Source organism: Clupea harengus, chromosome 13 (assembly GCF_900700415.2).
Source record: "Clupea harengus chromosome 13, Ch_v2.0.2, whole genome shotgun sequence".
Taxonomy (NCBI): domain Eukaryota; kingdom Metazoa; phylum Chordata; class Actinopteri; order Clupeiformes; family Clupeidae; genus Clupea; species Clupea harengus.
This window is the reverse complement of record NC_045164.1, coordinates 28,859,240-28,880,526: the sequence shown is the minus strand read 5'-3', so window position 1 is coordinate 28,880,526 and position 21,287 is coordinate 28,859,240. Positions and strand designations below refer to the sequence as shown.

Here is a 21,287-nt window from a genome sequence, read left to right as displayed (position 1 = left end):
GCTGCAGCTGGCAGGCTTCCAACTCTTCAGAGAGGACCGCCACACAGAACTTTCCGGCAAGACGAAAGGTGGAGGAATCTGTTTCTACACTAACAGTGGCTGGTGCAAGGATGTGACAGTGATTCAAGAGTACTGTTCTCCTGCTCCGGAATCTTTTTTTATCAACTGTAAACCATTCTACTCCCCCCGTGAGTTCGTTTCATTTATTCTGGTCGGTGTTTACATTCCACCGCAAGCCAACGTGCAGGTTGCACAGCGCATGCTCGCCGACCAGATACTGTGTGTGGAGAGGACTAACCCGTACTCCCTAGTTATTGTCCTCGGCGACTTTAACAAAGGAAATCTCACCCGCGAACTCCCCAAATACAGACAATATATTAAATGCCCGACCAGAGAGGAGAACATTCTGGATCACTGCTACACCACAGTTAGCAGTGCCTATCATGCCGTCCCCCGGGCTGCACTGGGACACTCTGACCACGTCATGGTCCATTTGATCCCTGCATACAAGCAGAAATTAAAATTCTGCAAACCTGTTGTGAGGACATCTAAGCAGTGGACCAGTGAAGCTGTGGAGGATCTTCAGGCGTGCTTGGACTGTACTGATTGGGATGTCTTCAGGACCGCTACCAACAGTCTGGATGAGTACACAGAAGCTGTGACATCATATATCAGCTTCTGTGAGGACAGCTGTTTACCATCACGCACCAGGGTGAGTTATAACAACGACAAACCCTGGTTCACAGGGTAATTGTGGCACACATGTTTTGGGGAAAAATATTTATTTAATGTCAACAGTTTTTTTTTCTTTCAATACTTTTACTTCAATGAAAAGGTAAGATTTTTGTGAATATTTTGAGTGAAAGACCAAGAGGATAAACAGCAAAGACATATTTTTTTATAGCCTGTTTTGCTCATATTCACTAGGGGTGCCAATAATTGTGGAGGGCACTGTATGAAGGTGTTTCTGCCTATGGACACATTCAATAAGTGTGGAGCTCATGTGCATATTCAAATTAATTTCAAAAGAAACTTGTAATACAAAACATTTTACTCTTCATGTATACTTTTACTATGTACAGTTGTATTGTGGTAGGAGTAAAGGAAAAAATTAAGCCTATTGTGATGTATTTTGGGCATATAATTAAGACCTTTGTCAGGTTTTTAATGGCACACACGACACACTGGAACACACACGTGCATATATGGAGGCGACACAGGACACACGCAGGTAAGCCTGAGGTCGCGGTGAATTTATTTTCTGCTTTTTCCCATCCTGGACTGTCCTTCCTCAAGGACCCCCCAGGAGCAGTGGGCAGCTTGTAGCGCCCGGGGACCAAGTGAAATGAACTGTCCATCTTTGGTCAGGGATGGACATGTGTTCTGTTATTTTGCATGTTTTTTCTGTTGGGGTCCTTAGTGGAGGAAACCCCTTGTGAACACGGGGAGAACATGCAAACTCCACACAGAAAGGCCGGGGAGATAGCCCACTTGAGCACTGTGCACTCTGGGGAGGACCTGCCCCCCAGAGCCAACAGCGCCCCATGTGGGAATCGAACCCATGACCTTCTTGCTGTGAGGCGGCAGTGCAAGCAGTGCAAGCAACTGAGCCACCGTGCCACATAACACTATTTGATTAGTGTATAGCTCATTTGCATATTAAAATTCATTTTCAAAGAAACTTGTAATACAAACATTTTTACTTTTCATGGGTACTTTCATTGTGTAAAGTTTCATTTTGATAGGAGTAAAGGAAATTTTTGAGGTGTATTTTTGCCTGGCATTATTAGCACACATCTCAGATTGATGAGAATTAAACATATTTCCTCCTCAATTAGGATTTCTTAGGACTTTTAGTATGTTGTTCTGGACACCTCATAGAAATGATCTATGCTGAAAAAAAATATTTTACAATTAGTCTCCCGTAAAATGCTACTTTGCCTGGACTACTATGGCAACAGCACACGAATGTAACTTGCAGACCTGCAGTACATCACATCCCCAAAGGTGGCTCTAAAACACTAACTAAACACGCTTAATTATGGCGAAACGCACACTCTTATCTATTTACATTTCTAACTCCGTTACACACACACACACGTGTCTTTATCGTTATAAAAGACTGAGTGCGAATGAAACTGAGAATATTGTGCCAAGTGGCCAATTATGAAAGAAAGCATACCATCTGTGTATAGTGAAAACACAGCGCAGCGTTTTGCGTCCACAGAAACTATGCCCAAACCGATGTACACTGTTATGGCCCCTACATTGAATTTGTATCCGATTTTTCGACTCCCTATCCACCTTGGTTATAAACTTTGATAAATTCCTCATAGTGGGAGATTTTAACAAGGATGTTTTCCCTGGCTCCCGTCACCATTGTGCTTGCTCTAAGGGAGATCAGGCCCTTGGCTTTGTAAAGCGCCCTGAGACCATTTCATAATTTAATTTAATTAAAATCACACACTGGAACTTTCATTTAGTAGTCTATTTTTCAAGGTATTTGTTTATAAAGGTAACACATCGAGTTGACACATTCGGCTAACAACAGGACTTTTATTCTGATGCTTCTACCTTTTGGCGCAGCTAATCTGACGTAGTTATGTGTCTGGGTGAGCCGAATGCATGTGTACCAGCAGCTCAGCCTACATAGGGGAGGTAACGAGTGAAAGGTATCAGACAAACAACTATTAGTGTTGGAGGTCAGAAGAAAGACAGTCGGTGCAAATGCACGCTTCGAAAAAGTCCATATCAGGGTTATTTGGCTTTAAACGAGTTGGCATAGAAGTTTATAGGGATAGATGATATATTTTCTAAGACTAGAAATGGAAAACAGTATGACATAGTGACAAGATCGGATACATTTTGCTGGCTGATTTTGGCCCTCATTAAGCTATCGCACACATTTCATTTTGAGTGTGGCTTGGGAGTTGTCGCTATATCTAATCAACAATATTAATTCGTCTGGGGGAACTGTAATATGAAAAAAGAGGTGTCTGACACATTAGGTTTTGTCCCTCAAAAAGACATTGTTTACAACAAACTTCTGCCTTATGCAGACAAATTAGATGGAGAGTCAAACGAGTTTCTCGCCAGAATCAAGGAAAACTTGGGACGAGCTGTTTATCTTAGGGAAATATGGCCGGGTGTATTGTTTTGGACAAGAAAACTTTCTACGTGAGTATTATCTTTACCATTGCTTTTACCTAGAGTGTCGGTGGATACTTTTGCCTGCATGCATGAATAGGGTTATGGTTATTTGGGTAGCAATAGCTAACGTTAGCTAGCTGTGTCATTTTAGATGACGGCAAAGTGCAAATGTCGTGTTTAGCAGGATACATCAGGCCAATTGTATAAATATCTCGCCCTGGTTAAAATAGGCAAGTCTAATTCTACGAGTGCTTAAGCTTATTCTTAGCGTAATCAAGGACCGCTATTTCTGTAAGCTACCCGTGTCTACTTCCTGAATGATGGCTAACGGGCTAGCTCGAAAAATGCAGTCAATAGTGGCTTGTTTTTGGTCGTCATGCTGGCGGTTGTTATCCTTACACAGGAATTTGGTAAACAAAACGAGTTAGTCGTGGTTCTTAGACGTAAGATAAGAATGAATACAACTATACAATGTTTTTCATTGGTGAGAGTATTCGAGAGATGTCAAATGGAGGTGACGTGCATTGAGTCCCCATATTGTCACTGTTTTCAATCTTCTGAGGAAGTTGATAGTTGTAGTTGTCGCCTTTAGTTGTCGCGGTTGTGTACAATCTAAAATGTTTGCAACAAGCAGTTGTAAACTAGTCCTTACATATACCAGAAAGTGTCCTCTTGTAATTAATGTTTGAAGGTATAGAACAAGTGTGCAGTCCCAGTGATAAGTATGGGGTCTATTTTCTAGTTGTATGTGCTTTGCCATGTGACTAGAATGAATGTGCTGTTGTGTCACTGCCACTGATACGCAAGGTATATTTCATAATCTTGTTGAAAGGGCACAGCAAGACCTCAAGCACGATTAATAGTTCAAAGGAGGTCACATGCTACTTATAGTTCCTGCTCTCTAGAAAATAGTTTTCTGAAAGTAAACAACCACCTGCACGTGGTCATCTCACAAAACATCTCAGATGAGACAAACAAAAGTCATAGATATGATGCAATCGGTGAGCAGTTCCAGTGATGACAGTTTACCCGATGCCTGTGCTGGATGAGCTCGCTGTCATGTGCTCTGCCATTGGGTGGTCCTCAGAAAATGTTGTTGTTGTGAAAGGGACATCAATAACAAGCAGTGAGGTATCACAGGCTACCATGCCAACCGGAACATTTGTGGCGTCACAACTCTACCCCCGTGCCAGAGCATGGTGAGAATGTTGGCCATGACTCAACATTTTGCCGGTGCGTTATGGCTTGCCCTTGCCTTTGCCCTCGCCCTTGCCCTTGCCCAACTAATACCTGGCTGGCATAAATGAGTCATCAGAGGCTTAAAGGTTGAAACTATGAACTTGGAAGATTGACCCAATTTCTTGGTCTGGGATTTGATGGCGCAGTATTGCTGTGTTTTTGTTTTGCTTTGTTATTGAGAGACACTGTTCAGCTCACTTTTGTGTGGTGCATTTCCCCAAGGTTAAGAGGCTGTGATTTTGACCCCTTTGGGGGGGGGGGGACGACGTGAATCAGGGAACTCATCTTTGATTCAAGTGGAGAACATCCATTAGAATGCTCTTCTACTGAGGGATGAGCTGTCCTTGCATACTTATTTAGCAATTTAACCACGGCATTCACCACAATCTCTTGATCTTAGAACGTAAGCCTATAAACACCTTATTTTTAAAGACACAGTAGTTGCATGTCAATTAATTCATTGGAAAATGTAGTAGAACGTGTTTTGAACATCTTGAATAACTTTTTCTAAATTTAAAATGCAAAAATATGTAGTCACTAACCCTAACCCTAACGCACACAGTGATCCCGAGTACAGCTATAGCAAGTTTGAGTGTTTGTTTAGCGAGCAGCACCTGTTTCTATGTTATATTGAGCTGCTTAAGTATTTCAAACCTGTAGTGTAGCGGTGCAAATAGTGCTTGCTGGTCCCATTCCACCTCATCTTAGGCTGCTGTTGCTGCCCTCTCTCACACAGATACCTCCGGCTGTACGGCAGGAAGTTCAGCAAAGAGGACCATGTGCTCTTCATCAAGCTGCTGTACGAGCTGGTCACCATCCCCAGGCTGGAGATCAGCATGATGCAGGGGTTCGCCCGCCTCCTCATCAACCTGCTCAAGTAAGTGGGCCCTCTCTTGGACTTCATTTCCCAGAAGGCTTTGTGATAAGGACTTGAGAAAACCTGATAGATAGATAGATAGATAGATAGATAGATAGATAGATAGATAGATAGATAGATAAATACTTTATTAATCCCGTGGGGAAATTCTGGTGTCTTACAGCTCTCTCATATTTACAATAATTACAGACAATACAATACAAACAAACAATACAATACAGTTATGTACAGTGTAGGATGTAGAGTGTATAGTGCAAAACAGTGTAGTGTTATAGTTTTATGGCAGCTTTATCAGTTTTATGATCGTTCATTTTGGAAGCAGCTCTTTCCTTCAACTGAAAGTAGTTTTTTTAATATGTGTAGCTTTGCATTTTTGGCCAAAGACCGTGCAAAAACCTCTTTTAGGTTTGTGGCCCAATGTAGCAAGTATATTTTAGGTCCATTTACATAAAAAGTAAGAGTTGGCATTCATCACAAATATCAAAGGTACTTTTTTTTTTTTTATATATATAGGACCAATTGCAGGCTATGGTATTTTTGTCTGTTTTTGCTGTAAGGAGTGAGCAAACGTGAAATGATGAATTTACCTTTTGATTTGATTTTTTTCCAATTCTTCACAACAGGAAGAAAGACCTGCTCTCAAGAGAGGATTTGGAGTTGCCGTGGCAACCTTTGTACGAGCTTCATGAGAGGATCCTCTATTCCAAAACGGAACACCTGGGCCTTAACTGGTTCCCCAGGTATGTGTTCATCCTGAGGGAGAATTGGTTAATGAGAGCCGCAGGCTCTAGGGTTGGGGTTGGACTAGGCTAATTAGGGTTAGACTAGGCTAATTAGGGTTAGACTAGGCTAAGCCTAACCCGGTCAATGAGAGTACGAGTATGACATGAAGCATAATAATAAACAACCAAGCGAATCTGTCCCTCAGTCCCCCTCATCTTTATTTCTTCTGGACGTCCCTCTATTGATTATAACGTCAGAGGAAGTAGGCTGGTGGAGTGGGTTGTTCTGTAAATACATTTAAATCCCAAGAAGTAAGGCATTTGAAGTAAGGCATTTGTAACGTTCGTGGCCAAGCACTTCCTTGTGTAATTCGATCAGTGCTGCCATCGGCCGTGTAAAGGCCTGTCATGGGTTCGTCGGCGTAGTTACTATAGTGATCATCAGCTGGCCACTTTGATGATAGTATTACACTGGCCACTCGTATAATGCATAGGTGGCATTGGACCCCCCCCCCCCCCCCTCTTGCCATGTAGTAGTGGTGGCCTTCACCATCACACTTTGGGGACATTGAGTGTCACAACAAAGCGAGGGACATCAGCTCACGTGGGGAATGCAAGCATGTTATGTTCACAAGGCCCCTTTTGTATGTTCACTAAACAGAAAAAGCGCTGAGGGTCGGAGTGCCATTTGCAATCAGATGAGAGCTGTTCGATATGTAGGCTGCGCTGTCTTGTTTTTGTTAAGCCCACACAGTCATCACTCAAGTCTGATAAAAATATATTCTTTCAAGCTGAGTCTGCTCTTGTTTTCTGCTCTCCTCCCCCTCTCTCTCTCTCCTCTCACATTCAGTTCTCTGCGGCCACGTTCTACCTCTAGACATATATTGGTTAAGCTTGCCCAGAGGTGGTAAGGATGAGACGTCTTCTGTGCCTCCAGTTTGTCGTTTCCCCTCCGAGGCGATTGTTTGTCTGTCTTCTTTTTGCTGTTGTTTCTTCCCCCCCCCCTTCTCACTGCATGTGTGAATGGAATAATCTCGCAAGACTTGATACCTCCCACCACCACACACAACATCAACAACAACATCAACAACAACAACATTAACAACAACATCAACAAGTAGCTTCATAGGCACAGACCTGCTTGGATTTGAAGCATCACTAACAGCTGTGGCCTGTAGCATCTTGTTGGCCTTTGGTAATACACTTGTTGCTTTTAAGGCCCCCCACACACACACACACACACACACACACACACACACACACACACACACACACACACACACACACTCTCCCCCCTAACGCCGTCACTAAACAGTTGCACTCGGGTGGCACATGTTTTTCTTTTGGTGGGTGCTGTCCACTTTTATGCTGGTGGGTCAACAGGGTTTGTGTAACACACACACATCTCTCACATACCTGGCACAGACACACTCACACACACAAACACACCTGTGTTCACACACACACACAGACACACTCACACACACAAACACACCTGTGTTCACACACACACACACACACACACACACACACACACTAACCCTCCCAGCACAGTGTAGAGTTCCAGTGCACATGTCTGCCTGCCCGTGGCGCCCTCTCTGTGGCCCCCCCTCTCTGTGGCCCCCCCCTCTCTGTGGCCCTCCATGTTGGGTCTGCGGAGGACTTCATGACATATAAAATGGCGCCTCCTACTGACCCCTTTTCCCTAAAATGAGATTCTCAAATGAAACCACTCTCACAGGTGAACACATCATCAATTTGAATCAACTAGTTTCTCCAGGGAGATATAGCAGCTTATACTGGCTACAGTATCTCAGAAAGGTGCTCTGACCTAGGGCTGAACGATTAATTGCATTGGCGATTTAATCGCGATATGATAGAACGCGATTTTCTAACCGCAACGTTCGCGATTAAAAACGTGATCTAAAAAAAAAAAAATGTTTGCACACAGTGTTTAAAAAGTGCCTGCCTTGTGTTTATTCTTACAATGACTTTGTTTAAATTACTTAAATGCACAGTGGCAAAGCCACCAATTTGTTGTTCTTGATTCTGTAATGAGCAGTTCAATTAAAAATGTAATTGTGGGAAATAATATTTTACACTAAATGTATCTAATATTGCGTTGGTCATATTGAAATCATTCATTACAATTTGTTGGAAAAAATATTAGGATAAAATTAAAAAATCGCATATTAAATCGCAATCGCAATATTGGGGGGGAAATCGTAATTAGATTATTTCCCCAAATCGTTCAGCCCTACTCTCACCATCACCACACTTGCTGACACTTGATGAGGACCCCATCAGCTAGGAGACTCAGCTTGATTCACACACACACCTCCCCTTCCCCTGTGCTTTAATATTACTCACCTTTCTCACTTCTTTATGGTCGTCTCGGGGTTTCCCACGGCACAGGACCTGGCTGTGCATGTGTTTTCACGGCATCAAAATGTGTGTGTGTGTGTGGTTGTATGTGTGTGTGTGTGTATGTTGTTTTAGTTCTCATCATGGGATTGTTGCGTTCCATCATTGCCAACATATGGAACTGTTGCTGATTTCTCCTGTTTTGACTACATACTGTTTCCTTTCTTCTTTGTGCTCTTCTTCTTTCCTTTTAGTTCTGTGGATGCTCTGCTGAAAGCCCTGGTGAAGAACTGCAGGCCGTAAGTACCACTTCCTGGTCTCATGTTAATTCTGGAGTCTCATTAAGATATCACCCTCAAACTGGGCGACAGTGTTACAGGAGGTAGAGAAGTCGTTTAGTAATCAGAAGGTTGCTAGTTCGATTCCCTGTCGAAGCGTCCTTGAGCAAGACACTGAACCCCTAATTGCTCCTGATGTGCAGTGTGCCATCAGTGTAAATGTAAAAATTGTGTATACCTTGTAAGTCGCTTTGGATAAAAGCGTCTGCTAAATGACTAAATGTAATGTAATGTAAAATGTAAACACAAAAAAAATGACAAATGTTTTTGTTTTCAGTCATAGATAGGGCTGCAAGTTTATGCAGCGCAAAAGAGCACTGTGGTCTATTGTCCCTTTTGTCCCCGTCAGGGTTATGAACAACATATATTCTAGAATCATCCTGAGTGGCCAAGAGTGCCATAGAAAGACTGTGTGCATGTGGTTCTGTGTGCAATTGTATAAAGGTGCATATGCACAGTCAGTCACTCATATATATTCTTTGGTCCTGTCTGGGTGCATACACACACACACACACACACACACACACACACACACACACACACACACACACACACAAGCTTCCAGTTAGATTGATCTTTTTTCCATTGCTGGTTTAGGAATTCAAAGCCATTTTCCCTATCGGGGGGAGAATGAACTGGAAGTTGTAGTAAAAACACTATAACTGCCAGACAGAATTGCTGCGAGAGCACTATTGCTGTCCTATTGCTGGGTTTACGGCCACTTAAATATACACTTAACACTGTAAGGCAAACGCAGTAGGAGATTTGAGCTGTATTCAAGGCTTCGTGGGCTATTTTTGCAATAGTTCAGATATAGTTTGTTATTGAGAGTTATTTAAGACGACTAAAGTTCCCCTGTGTCCTGAGATGACATCTAAGCCAACACACCTAGATCAAAATGACCTAAAGCCATTGCCTTTAAAAACACTATGTGTTTGTAATGTAATTGAGAAACTGCACAAAGAGCATGGTAGGTGCCCCACACACACACACACACACTCACACACACACACACACACACACACACACACACACACACACACACACACACACACACACTCACACACACACTCCCAACAGGCTCAGTCAGTGTTAAAAAGGAAGACGCATGGAGGCCTGGCCTGGTCTGTTATGACACGGTCAGAGACACTTGAATAGCTCTCAGTTTCTCCTAAGGCTGTTAATCCTATTAAACTCTCATCTAATTCTGGTGAGTGTGTGAGTTTCCTGCTCCTGCTCCTGGAGCTGGAGCTGAAGGGACGTGAGGTCAGTGTGCTCTGTGGAGGGCCTGGCAGGAAGAAAGAATCAAAACAAACTTGTAATCAACACTAATTAATTAATTTAATTAACACTGTGTATTTAAAAAAAAGAATTATTGTATTTATCTGCAAAAAAACACTGAAGAGGGATCACATATGTTATCTCACAGTGTCCAGTGAGGCCAGGCCTTCCTGTGTGTGTGTGTGTGTGTGTGTGTGTGTGTGTGTGTGTGTGTGTGTGTGTGTGTGTGAAAGACAGTGTTGACTTCTGTGCAGTACATCTAAATGCCTTAGAAGATCCAAGGAGCAGTTTTAAGTCCACACAGTTGTCCATGAGGTTAAATCTCTGTTTTTAATGATCATGTGTGCTAATGGATACATTCTCATTAGGCGGGCTTCACAGTTCACGCCTCTTTGTCCCTTTGTGTCATTGAACTACTGTTGGTCAAACAAGCAATATGATTGGTCGACGAGAACAGCAATACATGCTTGAGCTTGCTTGTGCATCTCCAGGTGCTAAAAAGCTGACCTGGAGCTTACGCCTAATGACCTCCTTAAGCCCTTTACAAAACCATTTGAACCTCTCACCTACAACAGCGTCCGCATGGAAAACACACATTGCCACCATCAACACATAGCCATACAGCCACAGAATTTCATCATGATGAAGTCGCTAAACACAAATGGAATTTCACTGAAGTAGGCCTACGTGTGGAAAAAGGTTCCGTGGGGCAGATGAATCATACATCCGTCCAATCAGAGGGCAGATGAATCATACACCCGTCCAATCACAGGGCAGATGAGTCATACATCCGTCCAATCATAGAGCAGATGAATCATACAGCCATCCAATCAGAGGGCAGATGAATCATACATCCATCCATCCAATCAGAGATTTTTCAGAGATTTTTGAAGAGGGCTGTGGTGGCTCTTTTTGTCACTGTATTTGATCAATATACTCAATCGATGGACATGCACATATATTCAGAGCATGAACCCTTTGTCTCATGGTCATGTCACCTTGTTAGATATAACCAGATGTACTGTATGTTGTGCCTTTTGTCAATGTGCACAGGTTCAGATGGGGGTTAAGTTAAGGCAAGAGACGAAGTGAGATAGCGTAGCACCTTTTTCCATTCCTCTCTGCACCTACTTGTGAGCCTGTATTGCTGTAACTGCTATTACAGGTGTCTATTTAGCAGTAACTGCTCTAACACCCCACCCCCCCCCCCCACCGCCCCTTTCTCTCTCTCTCTCTGTCTCCCTCTCTTCCTCCTTCTTTTCCTCTCTCCCCCCCCCCCCCCCCAGGTACTTCCCTGAGTCGGCCACCCAGGAGATGCTGGAGGAGTGGCGTCCGCTGCTGTGCCCGTTTGACGTCACCATGCAGCGAGCCATCGGCTACTTCGAGCTCTTCCTGCCCACCACGCTGCCCCCGGAGCTTCACCACAAGGGCTTCAAGTGAGTCCCTGTCCCTCTTCCTCTGTCACTCATCATCATCATCACTGAGTCCCTGTCCTCTATTCTATTCCCACCACGCTGCCCCCTGAGCTTCACCACAAGGGCTTCAAGTGAGTCCCTGTCCAGGGACCCCTTCCTCTGTCACACATCATCACTGAGGGACCCCTTCCTCTGTCACACATCATCACTGAGGGACCCCTTCCTCTGTCACACACCATCACTGAGGGACCCCTTCCTCTGTCACACATCATCACTGAGGGACCCCTTCCTCTGTCACACACCATCACTGAGGGACCCCTTCCTCTGTCACACATCATCATCATCATCACTTAGGGACCCCTTCCTCTTCCTCTGTCACACATCACCACTTAGGGGCTCTCCACTGGAGTGTGTTTCCTGAAATAAACGTATTATATAAATGATTCTATTATATTGATGTTATTCCTGAAGCATGACTGTTATTTTCGAGTCAAGGACAGGATGTGAGTGCGTGTAAGTGAGCGGTTTGTTTGCCTTGTGTTTTGTGCAGACTGTGGTTCGATGAGCTGATGGGCCTGTGGGTGTCGGTGCAGAATCTCCCCAGCTGGGAAGTGGTAGGTCTGACACCTTTCTCAAAATAACTTCTAACCCAGCCCATTACAGTGGGCCAAAGGGGACTCCATCGTACCAGATGACTGTCAGTGGCAAAACACTTTAATCTTTCAGCCAATGTTTTATAGATAAGGACATCTTTTTTACATGTTGTATATATATGGGCATTGAATGACTTTCAAACGTTTCTTTTGTGTTTTTGTGTTTTTACTTTTAGAGTCTTGTAAACCTTTTTGCCCGCCTAGCCAACGACAACATCGGCTACGTAGACTGGGACCCTTATATACCGAAGGTGAGGTTGTTTTTTATTCACGGTGGCCTCCTTCTTCCTCTCTCCCTCTCTCTCTCTCTCCCTCTCTCTCATTCACTCACTCACTCTCTCTCTTTCATTCATTCATTCACTCACTCACTCACTCACTCACTCACTCATTCTCTCTTTCACTCACTCTCTCTCTTTCACTCACTCACTCTCTTTCACTCACTCTCTCTTTCACTCACTCACTCTCTCTCTCTCTCTCTCATTCATTTTCATTCATTCATTCATTCATTCATTCATTCATTCACTCACTCACTCACTCTCTCTCTCTCTCTCTCTCTCTCTCTCTCTCTTTCATTCATTCATTCACTCCCTCACTCTCTCTCTCTCTCATTCACTCACTCACTCACTCACTCACTCACACTCTCTCATTCACTTTCTTTTTTCCCTCTCCTTCTCCCCCCCCTCGTTTATCTTCCGTCTGTGAGCTAGCCAAGTGTTACCAGTGTTGCAATATGCATTGCTATTTGATCTGACCTGGTGCTGCTTTTTGCGAAACACTCAAAGGGGAAATGTGTCAACAGTGTTCTCATGTGACACCCACTGGCATGTGGACACATGCAGAGCATACCTCACGTCCGAACAGAACAGTTGTGCTTTCACTAATCGTCTTCTTCTGACACACCATGATGAATTTGTCAACCATTCCCAGATTTGTGATAGATGTGATTAATGTGATATTTAAGCAACTATTCACCTTGTCTACTCCCCCAAATCCACAGATCTTCACCAGGATCCTGCGAAGCTTGAACCTTCCAGTCGGCAGCAGTCAGATAATGGTGTCCAGATTCGTGACGAACGCTTATGACATCACCCATGTGGTCATCTGGATCGCAGCTCTGCTGGTCAGCACTGTTTGGCGCTGAATGCCCATGAAACATTCTAGACATTTTCCATATAATATCCATTAGCATTAGCATATTAGCATTAGCATATTAGTATTAGTATATTATATATTAGTGTTAGCATATTAGCGTTAGCATTAGCATATTAGCATATTAGTATTTGTATATTATATATTACTATTAGCACATTAGCGTTAGCATATTAGTGTTAGCATATTAGCGTTAGCATATTAGTATATTAGCGTTAGCATATTAGTATTAGCATATCAGTATTAGTATATTATATTAATATCCATTAGCGTTAGCATATTAGCGTTAGCATATCAGTATTAGCATATTATATATTAGTATATTATATATTAGACAGGTTGGTGTTGTGTTTGTCTGAGTCTGTGTCTCTGACAGGGAGGGCCCAGCAAAAAGGCCCAGACTCAGCTGACGGGCCTCTTCAACAGCATCAGCTCCTTCCTCCACCCCTCTAACCACGGACGCTGGCTGGTGAGTCACCACCCCGCTTGCCCAGCCTGACCTCTGACCCCCGTTGAGAGCAGCAGCCTGACCTTTCTGCGCTCCTATGTAGGTGGTGAGTGTAGGCGACAGTGACAGGACGCTAACCATGACAGCAGCTGGGTCAGACAGTAGAGAGTGAGGTATGGCACTCCAGCGACGTGCCTCAGACACTGTAAATACCCCCAGGTCTCCAAGTTATGCGAGCCCAGGGTCTGAATTGGTTTATTCTTGATCAGCTCTATACGGGGTATTTCCGTCCTTCAGCTCTATACAGGGTATCTCCCTGTCCTTCAGAATCCCTCAGGCCCTGTGTGGTCCCATTTAGTAACCCCCACCCCACCTGTCCTCTCCCCACATCTCTCTCCCTCTCTCTGGGGGGGTGAAAGGTCCATTAAGCGGTGTATGCTGACACCCTGGGTCTGGGTCTACATAAGATGGCCCCGTGTTCCGTTGCCAAAGGTTGCTTGTGTGCCAGTGCCACGTGCCTTGTGCTTTCCAGAAACATCTGTTCATGAAAGGCGTCGGGTCATCAGGCACTGACCTTTTCAGACGTGCGTTCACATCGGGTGACCTTTGACCTGTAAGAGACGTGCGTTCACATAGGGTGACCTTTGACCTGTAAGAGTGTAAGAGACGTGCGTTCACATAGGGTGACCTTTGACCTGTATGAGTGTAAGAGACGTGCGTTCACATCGGGTGACCTTTGACCTGTAAGAGACGTGCGTTCACATAGGGTGACCTTTGACCTGTAAGAGACGTGCGTTCACAGAGTGACCTTTGACCTGTAAGAGACGTGCGTTCACATAGGGTGACCTTTGACCTGTAAGAGACGTGCGTTCACATAGAGTGACCTTTGACCTGTAAGAGTGTAAGAGACGTGCGTTCACATAGGGTGACCTTTGACCTGTAAGAGACGTACGTTCACATAGGGTGACCTTTGACCTGTAAGAGATGTACGTTCACATAGGGTGACCTGTAAGGTCTTCAGGGGGCTTTGAACCCCTGGTGGGTTTTGGTGATGATTTATCCTAGCGTCAGATTGTTGTACAATACAATCCTGTTTGAGAGGAGGCATCTATCATAACGGCAATGTGACAAAATCAGGAAAGAGAATGTGGTTGTTTTGAATGTGTGTGACTTGGTGGACGTTGATTTATTTTAAGCAGGAGTGATTTAAGTAGCAAGGGTACTGTGCCTCCATTAGCCAAGGCGTTGTCCTATTAAAAGGATGTTGGCCTTTACAGCGTGTCCTGCATGCCTTATGCATGCCTTATGCATGCCTACATGCCAGCCTGGTGAATAGAATAGAATAGAATAGTCTGTGCAAGCACGGCAATCCAGACTATTCTCATTTGTAGTTCCACGTTGGTGGAACGAACTGCCTAGTACTACGAGAGCAGGGGCGTCCCTCTCTACCTTCAAGAAGCTTTTGAAGACCCAACTCTTCAGAGAGCACCTCCCTTCCTAACTGGCACCTTGACTAGCGCTTAACTTGCACTTCAGCAGTTACATTCCTGCACTTCTTTTTCCTTTCTAGGTCGTTTTTCTAATTCTTATGTAAAGTAGTATTTATTGTTACACCATGTTTTTTATTGCTCTTAGCTTGACTGTTCTCTCCCTTGTACGTCGCTTTGGACAAAAGCGTCTGCTAAATGACTAAATGTAAATGTAAATGTAGAATAGTCTTGTTAAATGACACCATTGTGTCCTCCTCCTTGACTAGTATGACGGGAGGTTCTGTGTTCCAGACCTCGTAGTGAAACCTGTAGATCTAAACTGAGTATAAATCTCATTATTAAATAACTTGAGTTCTAGTTAATGCTTTGTCCCCACACTTTAAATTAAAAAACAGTGGAAAAGGTCATATTAAAGCAGCATTATGCAGTTTTGGTCTAAAACTAGCATGCTTAAAAGCATGCAAAAAACCACCAACAGCCCAGTTGGCACAGATAACAGCTTACAGACATGCTAAGTGGCATATCTTTGGTGATACTGTTGGAGATGCCTTGCTGTAAAGGCTTTTTCTTACATTTTTGTGAGGTTTTCTGACCCAACCAACAAAACTACGTGTTGCATAGCCTGTGCGTCTAGTGGCAACGACAGGTGTGTTTTCTCATGACCACATACCATCCACATGAATTTGAAGAGGATGCCAAAGGTAGTGGCCCATGTAATACAAGTGTAATGCAGGTTGTTGCATAGTGTTGCTTTAGATGAATGAAAGTGATCACTTTACAGATAGTGGGGTTCGGGTCAGTGGCAGGTTGTTGCATAGTGTTGCGTTAGATGAATGAAAGTGATCACTTTACAGATAGTGGGGTTAGGGTCAGTGGCAGGTTGTTGCATAGAGGAAAATATTTAAAAATGTCATCAGACTCCGGTCCAACACACTCTGTGACCTGTGTGTGTCTGCCCCCCCCCCTAGATGAAGCTGATGAAGCTGCTGCAGCGTCTCCCGGCGTGTGTGGTCCGCCGGCTTCACCGCGAGCGCCACCGCAGCCCCACATGGCTGTCGCCGGTGCCCGAGAACCACCGTCTGAGCGAGCAGGACATCGACGACTTCGTGGAGAGTATGAAGCAGCCGGTGCTGCTGGCCATGTTCAGCAAGACGGGCAGCCTGGACGCCGCCCAGGCACTGCAGAACCTGGCCCTCATGCGGCCCGAGCTCGTCATACCGCCGGTGCTGGAGAAGTGAGTTTAGAGAGAGAAAGAGGGTGTGTGTGTGTGTGTGTGTGTGTGTGTGTGTGTGTGTGTGTGTGTGTGTGTGTGTGTGTGTGTGTGTGTGTGTGTGTGTGTGTGTGTGTGTGTGTGTGTGTGTGTGTGTGTGTGTGTGTGTGTGTGTGTGTGTGTGTGTGTGTGTGTGTGTGCGCGCGCGAGTGAGTGAGAGAGAGAGGGTGTGTGTGTGTGTGTGTGTGTGTGTGTGTGTGTGTGTGTGTGTGTGTGTGTGTGTGTGTGTGTGTGTGTGTGTGCGCGCGCGAGTGAGAGAGAGAGGGTGTGTGTGTGTGTGTGTGTGTGTGTGTGTGTGTGTGTGTGAGACTCGCACGCACACACGCACGCGCACACACACACACACACGCACCCTCTCTCTCTCTCACTCGCGCACGCAGAGAGAGAGAGAGAGAGAGAGAGAGAGAGAGAGAGAGAGAGAGAGAGAGAGAGAGAGAGAGAGAGAGAGAGAGAGAGAGAGAGAGAGAGAGAGAGAGAGAGAGAGAGAGAGAGAGAGAGAGAGAGAGAGAGAGAGAGTGTGTGTGTGTGTGCACGCGCATACATGAGAGTATATGGCTCTATGCCCAAACTTGACAAGTGAGTCAGCGAGTGTGTGTGTGTGTGTTAGTGGGTGTATATTTGTGCTGATTAGTCAGTGGATGTGTGTTTGAGTGTTTAAGTGTTTGAGTGTGTGTGTGTGTGAGAGAGTGTGTTTGAGTGAGTGAGTGTGTGTGTGAGAGAGTGTGTGTGTGTATATCTATTTTCAGGGCTGCTCTTTGCTCCACTAGAGATCTAGTGCTTGCAAAGTAACCGTAACCCTCACCCTCGTGCAGAGAGATCTAGTACCCTGATCTAGAACCCTGATCTAGTACCCTGATCTAGAACCCTGATCTAGAACCCTGATCTAGAACCCTGATCTAGGTCTAACTGAACTGACTCAGTAGGAGCTTCTGAATCTAAGAGAAAAATGTGATTAATTAGCACCCAAATTAATTACTTCATGGATAAATATTGAGGAGGAGTTTTTAGACACCTCTGTTATGTGCACATGAATATCGGTACAGAGGGATTCCCCATATGAATATCGGTACAGGGGGGATTCCCCATATGAATATCGGTACAGAGGGGATTCCCCATATGAATATCGGTACAGGGGGATTCCCCATATGAATATCGGTACAGAGGGGATTCCCCATATTGGCTAAACCCAGTGGGATTCGCTTGCATGGGTAACAGTGTACTGTTCTGGTTGAGGAATACAAGTGGAACTCAATGGGCCAAAGTGTTGTAAGATAAAAAGAACAGAAAAGCCGCCCCTAATGAATGGCTCTCATCGCCTCCCCATGCCCTCACTCACTCTCTGCCCGTCGCCCCCTGCAGGACGTACCCCGCCATGGAGACTCTGATCGAGCCGCACCAGCTGACGGCCACCCTCAGCTGCATGATCTGCGTGGCCCGTAGCCTGGTGTCCGTGGGCGGGCGCTTCCCCGAGGGCCCCACCCACATGCTGCCCCTGCTCATGAGGGCACTGCCAGGGGTGGACCCCAACGACTTCAGCAAGTGCATGGTGGGTAATCGCCATCGCCATCGCTTAGAACTTACAGTACCCAAACATTCGGTTATATGTAAAAGTGCTTTTGTGAATCAAACTCTCCATACATACACCCTTTCATTGTAAACACATGTGCACTGAACAGTGGAACCCCAGTGCATGGTGGGGAAATCACAATCAGTTCACTTCAATTCAGTTCTGGATTAATATTTGTGTTCGCAACAGCATGCGTTGGCTCAAAGTGCTTTACAGAGCCCAAAGTCATAGTTTACAAAACGTCTCAAACATGCAGTCACGAAGTGCTTTTTGGAGGCAAACTCTTGACACTCAAACACTGTCACTGTAAAGATAAGAGGTCAGGTTCTCTGGAGTTGTAAAGGTGGCTTTTCTTCTTCTGCCTGCAGATAACATTCCAGCTCATAGCCACGTTCGCTACCCTGGTGCCTTTGGTGGACTGCTCCTCCGCGGTGCACGAGCGGGAGGACCTCACACAGGTGAAACAGCCTTGCCGTTTATTTTAACAAAGGATGGTGTTCCTATATCTTGGGTCTTATTGTCTCCTTTTCCCCCCCCCCACCTCGGGTCTTTGGGTAGGTGGAGAAAGAGATGTGCTCCGCCTCGGCAGAGTTTGAAGACTTCGTCCTACAGTTCATGGACAGGTACAGTATCATCCTCGATTCCATAGAATGTCTGTATGTTGTAATAATAATTTATTTTATTTGTAATGCACTCTTCATTCAAAAGAATCTCAGAGTGCCAACATATTAAAAACTAACTATAATAATACAATAAAATAAAAATGAATTAACATAAGCATAATAGAAAACTTTTTAACATTTTAACATACCATTTAACACAAGGCCAGAAATGCCTTCCTGAATAAATACATTTTTAGTCCAGCTTTATGTTGTACAGTACCTTTTGTTAACCAAAGCGGGTGCGTGTGTGTGTGTGTGTGGCAGATGTTTCGCCCTGATTGACAGCAGCTCTCCCGACCTCACGAGAGAGGAGATGGAGACGGAGAAGATGACCCACCTGGAGAGTCTGGTGGAGCTGGGTCTCTCCTCGACCTTCAGCACCATCCTCACACAGTGCTCCATGGAGATCTTCCAGGTCTGATACACACACACACACACACACACACACACACACACACACACACACACACACACACACACACACACACAGACACACACAGACACACACAGACACACACAGACACACACAGACACACACGTATACACACACGTATACACACACGTATACACACACGTATACACACACACACACACACACACACACAGACACACACACACACGTATACACACACACGTATACACACAGACACAGACACAGACACAGACACAGACACAGACACAGACACAGACACAGACACAGACACAGACACAGACACAGACACAGACACAGACACAGACACAGACACAGACACACGAGTAGAGACACACTTGTTGTTTCACGCCATCATGTTCACTACAGGTGGCTCTGGAGAAGGTGTTCAACTTCGCCACGACCAACATCTTCGAGACGCACGTGTCCGGGAGGATGGTGGCCGACATGTGCAGAGCTGCTACCAAGGTGAGACTGACTGACGTGAACACACACACACACACACACATATATACACACACACACACACATACACACACACACAGAGATCAAGGTGAGACTGACGTGAACACAGACACACACACACACACACACACTTACACACACACACTTACACACATATATACACACACAAACACACACACACACATACATAGATAGTGCCCAATGGCTTTGTAAGATGTGATACAGACACACACACACACACACACACTTACACACACACACTTACACACACACACACACACATATATACACACACAAACACACACACACACACACATAAACACACACACACACACACACACACACACACACACACACACATACATAGATAGTGCCCAATGGCTTTGTAAGATGTGATACAGACACACACACACACACACACTTACACACACACACTTACACACACACACACACACATATATACACACACAAACACACACACACACACACACACACATAAACACACACACACACACACACACACACACACACACACACACACACACATACATAGATAGTGCCCAATGGCTTTGTAAGATGTGATATCATTGCTAATGCATGGCTACTATAGGAGGACAGCCCAGCTAACCTTCTCTCTTCTTCTTGTCTTTCCTTCCCTTCTCTCTTCTTCTTCTCTCTCCTTCTCTCTTCTTCTCGTCTCTCCTTCCGTTCATCCCCTTCAGTGTCACCCAGAGGAGTCCCTGAAGCTCTTCGTGCCACACTGTTGTAATGCCATAACCCAAAGCACAGCCAGTAAGTACACTTAACTACTGCTGGGTGTCCTGTGTGTGTCCGTGAGAGTGTGTGTGTGTGTGTGTGTTTGTCTGAGAGAGGTGTGTGTGTTTGTGTGTTTATGGGAGAGGTGTGTGTGTTTATGAGAGAGGTGTGTGTCTATGGGAGAGGTGTGTTTGTTTATGGGAGAGGTGTGTGTGTCTGTGTGTCTGAGAGAGCTGTGTGTGTTTATGGGAGAGCTGTGTGTGTTACCTGTATACGTGAGAAAGGTGTGTGCGTGCATGAGGGAGGAGGATGTGTGCATGAGAGACAGAGAGACAGAGACAGAGAGACAGAGACAGAGAGACAGAGAGAGAGAGACAGACAGACAGACAGAGACAGACAGACAGACAGACAGAGACAGAGACAGACAGAGAGACAGACAGAGAGACAGACAGAGAGACAGACAGAGAGACAGAGAGAGAGACAGAGAGAGAGAGAGAGAGAGAGAGAGAGAGACCCTAGACACAGACACAGACACAGACACAGACACAGACACAGACACAGACACAGACACAGACACAGACACAGACACAGACACAGACACAGACACAGACACAGACACAGACACAGACACAGACACAGACACAGACACAGACACAGACACCTTGTTCACCTACTTGTACCTACTGTGTGTCTCTTGTGTGCAGATGAGGAGGTGCAGAAGGAGGAGGAGCTTGATAAGGAGCTGCTGTGGAACCTTCAACTCCTGTCTGAGGTGAGGACCAGTACCACATGGACCAGTACCCAACCCCAACCCAGTACCCAACCCTAACCCAGTACCCAACCCAGTACCCAACCCCTAACCAGTACCAAACCCAACCCAGTACCAAACCCCAACCCTAACCCTGTTTACACTGACATCCGTTCTCCCTCTTCCTGTCTCACTGACCTTTCCTCTCCTCTCCTCTCCTCTCCTCTCCTCTTCCTTTCCTTTCTTCTCCTCTCCTCTCCTCT

General features: G+C 45.1%; 1 protein-coding gene across 4 annotated transcripts in view; it reads left to right on the top strand.

The window, feature by feature from the left end:
* Positions 1-2,572: 2,572 nt before the first annotated feature.
* The window catches only part of psme4a (proteasome activator subunit 4a), a 50,196-nt gene continuing 31,481 nt past the window's right edge, over positions 2,573-21,287 (top strand). For 3 of the 4 annotated variants that reach the window (XM_031578507.2, XM_031578505.2, XM_031578504.2), the window contains exons 1-18: positions 2,573-3,177; positions 5,126-5,266; positions 5,890-6,006; positions 6,839-6,895; positions 8,607-8,651; positions 11,258-11,407; positions 11,937-12,000; positions 12,216-12,290; positions 13,037-13,159; positions 13,565-13,657; positions 16,095-16,360; positions 17,756-17,942; positions 18,332-18,421; positions 18,522-18,586; positions 18,890-19,040; positions 19,425-19,523; positions 20,243-20,312; positions 20,981-21,048. In XM_031578507.2, the coding sequence (XP_031434367.1) occupies positions 2,981-3,177; positions 5,126-5,266; positions 5,890-6,006; positions 6,839-6,895; positions 8,607-8,651; positions 11,258-11,407; positions 11,937-12,000; positions 12,216-12,290; positions 13,037-13,159; positions 13,565-13,657; positions 16,095-16,360; positions 17,756-17,942; positions 18,332-18,421; positions 18,522-18,586; positions 18,890-19,040; positions 19,425-19,523; positions 20,243-20,312; positions 20,981-21,048 (2,058 nt within the window). In that variant the 5' untranslated portion in view covers positions 2,573-2,980. The remainder of the gene's footprint in view (positions 3,178-5,125; positions 5,267-5,889; positions 6,007-6,838; positions 6,896-8,606; positions 8,652-11,257; positions 11,408-11,936; positions 12,001-12,215; positions 12,291-13,036; positions 13,160-13,564; positions 13,658-16,094; positions 16,361-17,755; positions 17,943-18,331; positions 18,422-18,521; positions 18,587-18,889; positions 19,041-19,424; positions 19,524-20,242; positions 20,313-20,980; positions 21,049-21,287) is intronic. The other variant, XM_031578506.2, reaches the window with a different exon arrangement.